The 13,235-nt window shown below is 40.1% G+C and overlaps 2 protein-coding genes across 13 annotated transcripts in view; one reads left to right on the forward strand and one right to left on the reverse strand.

Moving 5' to 3' along the window:
* The window catches only part of KIAA0825 (KIAA0825 ortholog), a 252,026-nt gene extending 247,155 nt beyond the window's left edge, over positions 1–4,871 (reverse strand). For 5 of the 10 annotated variants that reach the window (XM_068667712.1, XM_068667714.1, XM_068667713.1 and 2 more), the window contains exon 1: positions 4,760–4,871. Coding sequence is in view for 5 of the 10 variants with exons in the window: in XM_068667715.1 (XP_068523816.1) it covers positions 4,760–4,861 (102 nt within the window). In the remaining 5 variants the exon portion in view is untranslated. The remainder of the gene's footprint in view (positions 1–4,759) is intronic. The other 5 variants (XM_068667715.1, XM_068667706.1, XM_068667707.1 and 2 more) reach the window with 1 other exon arrangement.
* The window catches only part of SLF1 (SMC5-SMC6 complex localization factor 1), a 41,179-nt gene continuing 32,777 nt past the window's right edge, over positions 4,834–13,235 (forward strand). For 2 of the 3 annotated variants that reach the window (XM_068667716.1, XM_068667717.1), the window contains exons 1-5: positions 4,834–4,966; positions 5,274–5,387; positions 5,557–5,632; positions 8,124–8,367; positions 9,420–9,582. In XM_068667716.1, the coding sequence (XP_068523817.1) occupies positions 4,940–4,966; positions 5,274–5,387; positions 5,557–5,632; positions 8,124–8,367; positions 9,420–9,582 (624 nt within the window). In that variant the 5' untranslated portion in view covers positions 4,834–4,939. Of the gene's footprint in view, positions 4,967–5,273; positions 5,388–5,556; positions 5,633–8,107; positions 8,368–9,419; positions 9,583–13,235 lie in introns of those variants that run through there. The other variant, XM_068667719.1, reaches the window with a different exon arrangement.

Consider the following 13,235-nt stretch of genomic DNA (forward strand, 5'->3'; position numbering starts at 1 on the left):
GGACACGCATTAATGGGATGTGAACTGGCGGAAGGGTAGATGAACGTAAGGACATGAGACAGGCTGAGCTTACAATAATCAGAAAAGAAATGATCTGTGTAAGTAAAATGGTTACATGAAAGAAACACAAATGATGCCTCCTGAAAAGACTATAAAAGAAGTTGATTTTGAATATAAATACAAACTTGTGATAACTGAGTTTATAGGTACAGCTTGAAGAAGAGAAACAATTTTCACAATGCGCGTTATGTCATTCCTATATTCACCAGCACACAAAAGAAATTTTAAGCACATTTACAGAAGAACTATTATTAATAAGAAACTATTCTAGCGTCTGTAGGTTTGTATTGTATTCATATTACTTCTAATTCTAGTAATCCTTTATAACTCCAGAAAAAAATATATTTTTTTTCCTTCAACATTAGGACAAAGCCAGTGAGTGCTTCATTCTAAGGACAAACTGAGCAAACGGATTTAGAAGAGGGCACAAAGTAAGATTTTTCTCCACATGAAGGCAGTGTGGAGACACTTCATACTGTTTTAGTTTTTGTGATAGACTTTTCAGTGTAGCTTCTGGTTGCTTTTACAAAGCTGTGATTACTAAGCGTTTGACCAGAATTCACCCATTTTGACTTTGTTTTGTCCAATGATACTGCTTAGATGAGTATATACACATATGTACACAAGCAGAGAGAGCCAATGTCAAAGATTAGCAGACAAAATCTTAGACAGAGTTGAGGCAATAGCAGAAAATACCTCTAAGAAATCCTGTTTTAAAGTGTGCAGTTAATCAAGCAGTAAACTTTTTCATATGATGGAAAATATTTTATGTACTGTATTTGGTTTACATGGCCATGTTTTTTTTTTTTGTTTTTTTTTTTTGGGGGGGGGGTGGTTACATGGGCAGCCTCTGTGAGCTGTGAGAACTGAGCGAGAAGCAGCCCTGCAGCCCCCAGGTGAGTGCAGCAGGAGGGCATGAGGTGCTGCAGGCAGGCAGCAGCAGTTCCCCTGCGGGCTGTGCAGGGAGAGGCCCCTGGTGGAGCAGGCTGTCCCCCTGCAGCCCATGGGTCCCCCATGGAGCAGATCTCCACGCTGCAGCCCCCCCATGGGTGGAGGAGCCCCCGGTGGAGCAGGTGGATGTGGCCTGGAGGAGGCCGCGGCCCATGGAGAGCCCCATGACTCCAGTTGGTGAGCCATCTCCCTGTCCTAATCGCAACCCATGAGCAATTTTTTCATTCTATCTTCTCCCCCTGTCCTTCAGAGGAAGAAGGATGAGAGAGTGACGTTGTAAAACTCAGCTAGCCATCAGTGTGAAACCACCATACGTACACAATGAAAAGTATGATTCTATATAATCTTAATAATCATAATGATAAGATAATCATAATCATAATGATAATTGTAATCACAACAATAAGATAATCTGCCAGGTCACACTTCATAACAGAAAAAGATACCTAGGCATGAATGCATGATTTCTGGCCAAGAAGGCCAATGGCAGTTCCGCACTAACATGGGAAAGAATTTCTTCATGGTGAGGGTGATGGAGCACTGGGACAGGCTGCCCAGGGAGGTTGTGGAGTCTCCTTCTCTGGAGATATTCAAGGCCTGCCTGGACGCCTACCTGGGCAGCCTGCTCTGAGGAACCTGCTATGGCGGGGGGTTTGGACCCATGATCTCTGGAGGTCCCTTCCAACCCCTACAATTCTGTGTGTCCGTGTGTGATTTGTATCCCAATCACCATTACTGCAAGAAATCAGTTATCATTTTCCACATAGAAAGACAAAAGGCCGATGTGGGACAAAAGGGATCCCAAGCCCTAAGCTGCCATTAAAAAAAAAAAAAAAAAAAGTTTTGGGCAGAAAGTTAGAAGACTGGAATGAAAAATAAAATTCCCTCTCACTCTTTTTTTTTTTTTTTTTTTTTCGTTTTTGTTTCTCTAATAAATAAAAATAAAAAGAAGCAGACAGAAAGTCTGAGGAGATGGGTACCTGAAACACTGCTAGTAAACCCTTTCTGTGAAAGAGCAATGTTTGTGTAGCCCTGTAGATCATGAAATGAAGATATCTACATGTATCTCAAACACAGAGACCAACAGATTTAATATAGTGTATAATACTGCACAAATAAACCCTCTTTGCTAGGACAAAGAAACCGAGAGGTGCTAGAAAATATTCCAACTAAACTACCCGTAGCTGTATGAGAATTCATTTTCTCTCTTGTAAATTAGAAAAAAAAACAATCATAATGAGATGAAAGATATTTACTGTAATGAGATCACTGCAAGAATAGAAAAATATGAAAATGTTTTAGTCTTATTATGAAAAAAATGGAGAGCATAAATGAAACCCAAACTTAGCAGACATCACCAAAATGAAGGTAATAGAAATATTCTTACCATATTAAAGCTACACTGCAATAGCAATGTAATTTAAGTGTTTGAGGTTTCAGTTGTTTTGATTACATATATTTCATGTGCCACAGACAAGAAAAAAAAATTCTCAAAGACAACAGTCAGCACAGAAGCATGTAACTTCCTCACTAGTAGTTAGTTCACAGTATTCTGAGCTGAAAGTTAGTGTTACACCTTGAAGACTTCTCTAGTCTGTTAAGAACATTGTGGCATAAAACTATTAGTTATTATTAGTTAAGTAATAATTAGCACTTAATAATTGTTAATAGTCATAATAATTCAACCGTTAGCTTTAAAATATATTAATCCAAACAGAGTAAACAAACTCCAAATTAATTAGTCTTATGAACAGTTGTATGTCTTTCTTTTCCAGTTTTTAAATTAGAGAAAAATTTGACCGTCAAATAAATATAACATTTATAGACAATAAATTAAGTGTAGTCTAAACCTTAGATTACATATTGCAAAACAAATACATTTTGGATTTCCCGCACTCCAATTATGAAAATTAATATGAATTCCTTTACAGCACTGACAACTCAGTAATGAAGGTAGAAAGGTGAAATAGGTACAAACAGAAAATGTAATGTGCAACTAATTTTCATTGTCTTTTAAGTAACGCAAGCAATAAATAAAGCCATTTGATTCTGAATATTCTCGTAGACATTGAAAGACTTTTCAGTGCCACCTATATAAAAACTAATGACACAGGTAGTTGTTGGTTGCTTCACCATACTGGCGTACAAAAACATAACTGCAATGTTAAGGAAACAAGTTAGGACAAAACTTCAGTAAGCAGTAAGAGTAGCAACCTGAATGTACTTTTGCTTTTCCTTGAGAAGTTGTTACAGTTTTTGCATTACTTTATAGTAATGAGGCTATAGACAAGATAAACATTTTTCATTTTAGACAATTATTCAATGAGTGGTTCCATGTCTTATGTGAAGCAAGAAATCAAAGCGTTGCTTGGGATTCCAAATAAATTTCACACCATCTTGTTCATTCAATCACTGGAGTACCCGAATACTTTACAAAAAGCAACAGAAGACTCATGAGGACGGACAAATCTATTTCTCCATATTGATAGCTGGGAAACTGACAGACTTAGAACCAAGTGTCCAATGTGCAGACACATTTTAGATGTCTAAATCTAAATTTTTTGGTGTGTTCATGGTGGTTGTGCTTTTTCTTGGGGGTGGTGGTGGTGGTGTTTTCCCACTGGAATACTTTATGTTTTAGAGCAGTAATGAGGTCAAAGCGTTTCTTCTGTTGACCTAAACTGTAGTGACAATAACATAATATTTGTGAAAGTTTTGATGTACACGTCTCAGTTTACATGGGAAGGGAAGGGAAGGGAAGGGAAGGGAAGGGAAGGGAAGGGAAGGGAAGGGAAGGGAAGGGAAGGGAAGGGAAGGGAAGGGAAGGGAAGGGAAGGGAAGGGAAGGGAAGGGAAGGGAAGGGAAGGGAAGGGAAGGGAAGGGAAGGGAAGCTACCTCAGTGAGTACAAAGCAACTTGTCCACTATCACCTATGAATTTTTTGGGGAGAGAGTAGCACGCAGTTCTCTAAGGATGCAACTCAAGGTTCTTGACTCAGGATACGTGCCTTTTATTTTCCAACTGTAGGCATAAAAATGAAGTTCCCTACAAAGCCCGTTTTATTTGTTATAAAACACTGAACTATTTATCGTGTGCGACCCGCTCTGTGCGTGAAGGTGACACCAGGAACCAAGCGGAGTCACCCCTCACGCGTGGATGGGACCAAAGCAAAGTTTCACAAGCAGCTGCCATCCCAGTATTTCTGAGTTTCTTAATTGCGTGGTTGACGTACAATCTGAACGTTTTTTTAAAAAAAACTTTTTTTAGGTAGCTTGATAATTAAAAGAAAAAGAATAAAAATCACTGAATTACATAACAGCGACTTGGTGCCAACGGGATCCCTGGGGCACTGCTCCGGGCAGGGGGCACCTCAGCTCCCTCTGCTACGCAAGCTGCCACCTCGCAGCCCTACGAGCCTGCTCGGCAACACCATTTGTGATTTCCACAGCCCAAAAGCACATCCGAGCCTCCGAGCCGGCGCCGGTTTGTCTCGCAGCCCTCCCTTTCGCCTCACCACCCCGCTGTCCCCATCCCTGTACACACCACCACCACCACCACCACCACCACCACCATCATCATCATCATCTCCTCCTCCTTCTCTCCTCCTCCCTCGCATCGTGGCGGCGCTGCCGCCGCCCGGGGAGCCGTGGAAGTGCGCAGCGCCCGGCCGCGCTCCGCCCGCCGCACCCCGGGGAGCCCCCGGGCGGGGCTCCTCCACCGGGGGGGGCAGCCCCGCCGGGACCACTTACCCGGCCGGGCGCCCCCAAGTCCCGCTCAACTCCGTGCCCGCAGCCCCCCAGGCGACCGCCGAGCGTCGGTGACAACGGCCCGGAACGGCCCCGCCGCCACATCCGGAGGCGGAGCGGGAGGAGGCGGCCACGGCGCCGGGGAGCGGCCGGGGCAGGGCTCGGCCGGGAGCGGGACGCGAAATGGCGGACGCCGCCCTCCCGCCTGGCGTACGTGGGGCGCGGGCGGGAGCCGCGGGGGGCCCCCTGTGAGGAGGAGGAGGAGGAGGAGGAGGCGGAGGCGGCCTTTCCTTCGCCTTTCCCTCGTCTTTCCCTCGCCTGTGAGGGCCGTGCCGTGCTGGGGGTGCTCGGGGCTGCGTGGCGGTGGTCTCCGGGCGGTGGTCTCCGGGCGGTGGATGGCCGCCGGGTGAGGAGAGGAGGCTGCTGGCGGTGTGTCCCGCCCCCCCCCCTCCGCCAGGCAGCGTTTTGTAATGCGTGTTTTGTGTTTCCTTCTCGGTTCTTCTTCTTCTTCTCGCAGGTGGCGAGTGGTGGCCTGAAACGGAGAATCCAGTTAACTGGGTTTAGAGGAAGAGAGAAGAAAGCGCTAGTTGAGTTGCTGTTCAAGATGGACTGCGTTTTCCTTGATAATAAGGTACTGTTCCTTGAAGCACCTTGGTTCCTTGGTTTAAAGCAGGAAGGGAAAAAAAATGCAACCCTTAAAATCAAGGACTTTGTTGCAGTTTAGAGTTGCGTATAAGTAGCCAAGAAAGTTAAAATGTTTTCAGTGATAACACTGTGTATTTTGTTTGTGTTTTTATTAGAAATACAAGAATTGTACGCATCTCATAGCAAAAAAGCTTTGCAAGAGCGAAAAGTTCTTGGCTGCCTGTGCTGCAGGTGAGTAGAAGATTCGCTGTAAGATTTCAAAGAATCATAACAGAACTAGAAAGGAGCCCTTGAAGGCTTCTAGTTATCTGTTTTAATTTCATGAATGGACTGTCTTACAAAACCACCTTCTGCTTGTTCAGGTATCCTTGATTTTTGTCAAAGTACCGTGTTTAAGTTTTGATTTACTTCTTTTTTTGCTTTGGTAAGCGCTAAGGGATGTTCCTGCCATCTTCTTTCACTTGATAGGCATTTCTTTCTAAACAAAAACTTTTGTTATATATCAGTTGTATCGTGAGGTCATATCCAAATGATACAGGTGCATGTACACGGCCACTTGAAGAGGGATTGGATAGAGTATGGACACCTGTAGTTACTGAGCTGGTTTTTGACACCAAATTTGCTGTAACATTACATATGTAACAATGTTAAGGATTACTGTTTCTAAGTTTCTGCTTATGCAACATGACATAATTCCAGGCTATTGCCACTGGCATCTTACTAGGTGAGCCTCTGGCCTTTCCTTTTGTTGTTCTCTCACCTAAGTTTGGATGCTGGAATTCTGTACTGGAGCAACTAAAATGCTTTTAGAACAAGAACTACGTATTTACGTATTTGAAGATTACTTCTAAGAGAAGTTACCTGTGAGCGTTGTATAATGAGTTCAGAAAACAATGTAGAGTTACAAGATGTTGTTGTCCTCGTCAATTAACTATTTAAATGTGATCCTTATTTTTCCCATACTGTGTTATAACAACTGGCTGAAGAAAGTTTTGGGATGGATCTTGAATCTTGAATTTAAGAGATCACAGATAGAAATAGATAAATTTACTTGTGGGATTACCTGTAAAATTAGTGATCTTATTTTTAGACTTGCATGCTACATTAGCTGGTATTTCAATCATCTGTCACTGCTAGAATTTCAGTATATGCATTAATGATTACTTGAACGGATCTAAAAATTCTGATCAAACTCATATCAAAAAGGAAATAGAAGGAAAGGTGCCATAAGAAAAGCAATATATGGATATATTTAGAATCATATTTGTGGTGTAGTAATTCATTTTAAGTCTTAGGTACTTTAGATATCAAATTTTATTTATATACTTTATTTTTGGAGATTTAAAACAACTGGATATATTTTTCTTGAACTGAGTGGAAACAATATACATACTGTCCATGTGGCAATGCAAAACTCTTGTATTTCTATGTTTTCAAACCTTCCCCAAAACCATCTAGAACTTAATTTTGGAAAAAGCACTGTTTTTGCATAATCATTGCCCTTGGTGGCAGACAGAGTGTGTTCATTCCTAATGCATTTTTTCCTAAGTACAACAGATCATATTTAAACCCATTTAGAACTCAATAGAAGTGAAGGTAGATAAACAAGGATGCCAGTCTTCATGGACTCCCTAGCTGACAGATATTTTGAGATGGAAACTTTAAAATGAAAGTGATTTTTTTTAACATACTCGTTGTGTACAACACACGTATTTCATCAGAAGTCTACTGGTACCTACACTAGGTTATATAGAAATACCGTCTGTGCTCCTGCACTGAGACATTTTGCCACTCAACCCTGCTGTTCTGTGAAGCCAATTAGGTTCACACAATTCAAATCAATTTCTCTTACAGTATCTTACAGTCGGTAGTGTTTCAATACAGGAGTAGGTTACTAACCACAGCTCTTGACCTGAACCTGTAAGAAGAGAGAGACAGAGGAAAAAAAGGGGAAGATCATTACATACAGTATCAGAAGCATACATGCAGAAGATGAAAGAGGAGAGGCGGAGGAGGTGGAGCCAAAGGAGGAGAGGAAAGGGTTGTGAAAAGAAGAAAGGGGAAAGACAAAAGTCTAAAACCAAATCCCTTGAACATTGGTATTCACTGTACTTGCAATGTAAGTAATACCAAGAATGTATAAAAGAAACAGCTTACATGCTAAAAACTTCATCCATCTTTTTAATTACTGGAGGTAAAACATTGCCTCAGTTCACTAAATTAAGCCCTTAGCAAAAGCAAAGAAACAAAAAAAAAAAATCAACTAGCAAATGTGCCTGGACAGCATTATTCCATACAAGTACACCAAATGCACCTCAGATCTCTTTAGGTATGTTTGAAAAAGTTTCAACTTCTCTTGAAAACAGAGGGTTAAGCAAGATTCTTTTCAAGTTGTAAAAAACAAAATCTGGGAAGCTGGAAAGTTCCATTTGCAGATTTTTGAGGAGAGAGTCACATAATTTATCTGGGAAGGGTAAAAAGGTACTTGATCGTTAAAAGAAAACAAAATGATCATTTTCAGTGGTATTGTGAGGTTTCTCGTTTTTAAACTGTGAAGATGAGAACTCTTGTAGTAGGAAGAAGTTTTTAAAATGGTACTTATAATTCCAGCTTTTATTTGCACAAGAAAGGTTGAAGTTAATTTTATAGTAGATCTTCAGCTGATTGCCATTTGTCTGCACAAAAAAAATCTTTTGTGGTTGACAGTTCATTTGCTTTTTAGGAAAGTGGATACTAACTAAGGAGTACATAATTAATAGTGCCGAAAGTGGCAGATGGCTTGATGAAACAACGTACGAATGGGGATATAAAATTGAAAAAGACACCCATTATTCACCTCAAATGCAATCTGCACCTAAAAGATGGCGCAAAGAACTGATGCAGTCTAGTGCTCCAGGGGCCTTCCACAGATGGAAAGTTATCCTCGCTGTTGAGGAAGGTGGTAAACGAATGATGTCTGTTATAAGGTAGGAGGATATGTCTTAAAGTTTAAATAATGAACAACAGAACACTTACGGTATGGTGTTGAACACATCTTTATTCTTCCATCCCGGTTAATTTGGTCCATAACAACTTCTGGCTCTTCAAACTCTGAATCATTTTCATTAACATACTTTCCTACATTTTACAATTCTTTTAATCTTTGACATGACAGCTTTTTTTAGATTTCTTTTAGTATAATGTTAAATATAATATGCATTATCATATGTTAGTATCTTAAGTAAACAAACATTCTTCATGAGACATGGTACGTAGATTTTTGCTTTTTTCAGAGTACTGCTTTATGTTGTGTATGTTACATATCAAATGGTAGCCAGAATCATTTCATTTGGTTGGGTGATCTGAGCCAGCCATGAGCTATGGCTTAAGGATCAGGGCTGACCTTTTTCTTCTGACTTGATTTTTTTGGTCACACCTATGCAACAGTTTCTTGTAATTCTGAAGACCTGATTTGTACTGTAACACCTAATAGGTACTGTAACAAATACAAAGGAACAGAAAAACTCAGGTGTGAGACTTCTGAGACTTTGTTTTTCCTCCCTACCCATTTGGATTCCATGGTTAAAGTGTACATTGTATCGCAAGCAGAGTATTAAAAGTAACATTTGTAGTCTAAAACAGTAAAAGCAAGCCCTGAACTTTATTTTAGAGCTATCCATCAATGTAAGTTCATTGCAGGAGAACGTACTGTCCTATTCTCCTCTGTTGAAATTCCAGTTAGTTAGGAGTACTTCTCGGGTCTGGGTGTACCACAGATGCACAGGCAAGAAAGGAGTGAAGTTTGTCTGGTTGATGATGGAGCGGGGCTGCATCACCAAATACCTGTCTGCAGTTCATAAAGATAGTCTTGCTATGTGTGCTCCTTCATTTTCTCAAGGCTGTTAAGCACCCTTTTATCTTCCTAATAAAGGCTGGGCAATGTCATATGTCTGCACTCTGTAGTTTGTGAACAGTAATGTAACTTTTAGCAGTATGAATATAACACAGTAAATAAATCTTTCCAAATATGTTTGTTTAGAGTTCTGCAAGCTGGAAAGGCAACCATATGTTCATCCCAAAATATGGGGAGTGATATTACTCATATATTTCTCCATAATAAATTCTTTCTTATGCAAAATGAAAAACGTTTCCCTGAAGATCAGTGCTACCCTTTGCAATATATAGAAGATTACCTTTTTGAGGTAAGTAAATTTAAATAACATACATAAAATTAATTGTTCATTTTTGTTGTTAAAAATTTATGTCAAGCTTACTGATTACTGCATGTGATGCAGCATTAATAATAGAGATGGATATGATCACCCTGAATGTTTTGAACTGATGAGAAGTAATGCAGCTTTCTTGTACTGGGACTGTTTATCCTAGAGAAGAGAAGATTTCAGGGAGATCTCTTCAATCTGTATAAGTACCAGGAGCAGGGGGTGCACAGAGGGATAGAGCCAGGTTCTTTTCAGTGGTGCCCAGTGCCAGGACAAGGGGCAGTGGGCACAAACTGGAGCACAGGAGGTTCCCTCCGAACACCAGGAAGCAATTCTGTGCTGTGCAAGTGATGGAGCAGTGGCACAGGTTGCCCAGGGAGGTGGTGGAGTCTCCTCCTTGGAAATCTTCAAAAGCCACCTAGGCCTGTCAAAAACCACCCTGCTCTGGGTGGCCTTGCTTGAGCAAGGAGTTTGACCAGATGATCTCCAGAGGTACCTCCAACTGTAACCAGTCTGTGATTCTGTAACAGAAAAATTGTCTTTCTCAAAGCAGTGTGATTCAAACACAAAGCAGTTTGATTCAAAGCAGTAGAAGTGACACCAAAGAAGCATACATCTTCTTGCTCTGTATGTTCCTTCTTGGCTCCTGCTTTATGCTGTTACTAGTGAAAAAATGAATTAGACTTCAGGAGGAAGTTTCAGTATAGCTGACCATCAAATAAACAGTTTAGAAAGTTATTCATAAATTACCAAGAAAAATACTGATTTTTGTTCTCTTTATTTTGGTAACAATTTCAACTGTGTATATCATGGTTGGATCAGTTGATCTAAGAGGTCATTTCCAGCCCTTATGATTCTATGATCTGTGTGTTTATCTGTCTATATATATGTGTAGATGTAGATATTTTAATTTTATCCTCATGCTTCATAATCAATTTAATTACCTCTTTTCTGAACTAACCTCAATTATTCTACCTTTCTATTCATAACATTACAGTCTGGTAAAAAGATTCAGATTCTTAACTCAGAAATAAGTTTGCTCATAGTCCTTCATGGCTGGGAAGAATTGGTGGTTGCCATATGAATTCTCTGAGGGAACTCTATTGGGTAGAGGAAATTCACTGAAACTATTCCTGAACTAGGAATTTTACGTAAGTTTCTCACCTATATTCCCTTTTCAGTCAATGTACTCAGACTGATGCTGCAAGACTTGTAATTCCTAAAATACATGTATGAATTGCTGTCTAAGCATACCATTAACTCCCCATTACTACAGAGAGATCTTTCCATGCTTGAGGACAAAGTTAAATAAAAATCAATTTAAACTAAAGGATTCTGTAACGAAGCATATGAGAACAGAGTAGCCTGCCAAGAGGATTTGTTAAGCATGTTTTGTACACAATATGAACATTCCTTTAGACTTGCAGTTCCTCAGACTGAGGGATGATATTAATCAACTGCTAAATGAAAAATGCTGCCTTTGCAAAATTGTAGAGCTAACAGTGGGTTTATTAAGGCGGTATCTGCTTCTTCTGGAAATCTTTTAAATTCTTCAGATCAAAGTATTTTGCTCTCCTCATTTTAATGATTAATAAAGCTGTTACAAAAGGGCAAAGAAAGGGGTTGAAAGATCTTAGTGTTTACATGCTGATTAAAACACACAGCAGTGTGGGATCTTGGTCTAGTGCGTACTTTCTTAATCATACTTGTTCAGGGAAATTTATGTTTAATAGAGGAATGAGAGTCAAGTATTTATGACTATCTCACCTTTTACTGATCTTCGTGAACCCTGAATTCATCCCAGTTGTGATAAGGGTTCCATCTTAACTGATTCATTAACTTCCACACATCCTTTTTTCTAGATTTCACTGAAGTAACTCACTTCAGAGGACACAAGAGCACCAGTTTCTATTTAAATGCATCTAAAGAACTCAGAAAACTGCCAAGACTCTGTCTCTTAAAAGGACAAGAGTAAAACATAGGCACAACACTTTTGATAAAGCCTAATGCACGTTAACAAAGTGTTATGAACATGCTCTTTTCTCTTGCTTCTAGCAGTACTTGGTACACATTTCATTAGGACTCCAAAAGTTCCAATTTTGTAAATCTGTAGTCCTGCTATTTGACTACTACTTCTTCCCATAAACACACGTGTCTTATGGTTTAGTACCCAAATCAAATCCTAAATTAAGCAAACCCACAATGTATTCATTTTTAAAAGTGAAACTGCATGTAGTCATAGGCTTTCAGACTGTTTTCTCTGTGATTTTTTTTTTTTTTGAACCAACGCTTTGCTTTGTCTGTATTTCGGTATCTGTTCCTTTATCAACCTCTGTTAAAACACTTTGTGGGACTGTCATAAATGATTTGAAACTATAAAGTGTCATTTTTTCCTGGTTCAAGGTGTTAAAGCCATATGCATGATTCTAGGAAGCTATCCTCATACTTAAACACAGACTTTAGACGCTTTTTTGGCTGCACACTAAAATTCACAAAATTTTACCAAGATAGTACTATAAATTATCTGAATATAAGTATTTTTAGAAGCATGTTGAAACTAATGTGCAGAGAGTGGCACTAAAAGTAAAGGCTAGTTAATGCATCAAAGCGGGGCTTGAGTTCACACTCATCTTTGGCTCACCAAAAACTTTTTAGAGCCATTTTCAAGTTACCAAAGGTACTTGACACATCAATTCCTCTCACAAGCAGACTTGATTTGGGAAAGACTTACTTATTACAAATTAATAACAGAGTAGAATAGTGAGAAACAATAAAATGAAAACCACCTTCGCCCTACTCAGCTCTTCTTCCCATGTTCATCTTCGTTCCCCACTCTTCTGTCTTCTGCTCCTCCAGGAACAGCATGGGGGTTTTGGCCAGTCCTAACATGTCATCTCTGCTGCTGCTTCTTCCTCACACCTCTCTCAGGAACTCCTTCACGAGCTGCTCCATTGTGAGCCCTACCCTTTGTTCAAGCCTTCAGGAATGGACTGTTTAACCCGGGGCTCTGTACCTGGAGCACCTCCTGCCCTCCTTCTGCACTGACCTTGAGAGCTGCAGGGCTGCTTCTCACTCATTTCTCACTCTTGCAGCTGCTGCAAATGTCTTTACCATTTCTTAAATATGCTACCTCTGGGGGCTCAGTTGTAGCCAGCAGAGAGCTCCATTTGAAGCTGCCTGAAACTGGCTCTGCTCTAAAATGGGGCAGGTTCTGGTCTGTCTGTACTCGCAGTGGCCACACCTGCAGCTCTTCCACCCCCACTACCAAAACCTTGACGTGTAAACTCAATGCAGCCTAAAACAAAGATGTTTTAGTCTTAGTCTGTGCAGATAAAAAAAAAAAAAGCACAACTTCTAAATGTTAAATTACTAGCTTAGTGCACCCTTAAAGGCAAGAACTGAAAGGATTTCACTGTAGTGGCCTTTATGGTCATAGTCAAACTGATGAAAACCTGTATTAAAAAACAAACAAAAAAAAAACCACCTCACTACATTTTCAACTAATTGAAAAGATGTGGGCTTTACTTTTTGTTTCTGAAAAGTCCAAAAAGAGAATCTGTTATGTCTTAACACAGCTCTTGTTTCAACAACAGAAATTGGGACAGAGTTAAAGTCAATTAGGAAGATAACTGGGA

This window comes from Anas acuta, chromosome Z, assembly GCF_963932015.1.
Source record: "Anas acuta chromosome Z, bAnaAcu1.1, whole genome shotgun sequence".
Taxonomy (NCBI): domain Eukaryota; kingdom Metazoa; phylum Chordata; class Aves; order Anseriformes; family Anatidae; genus Anas; species Anas acuta.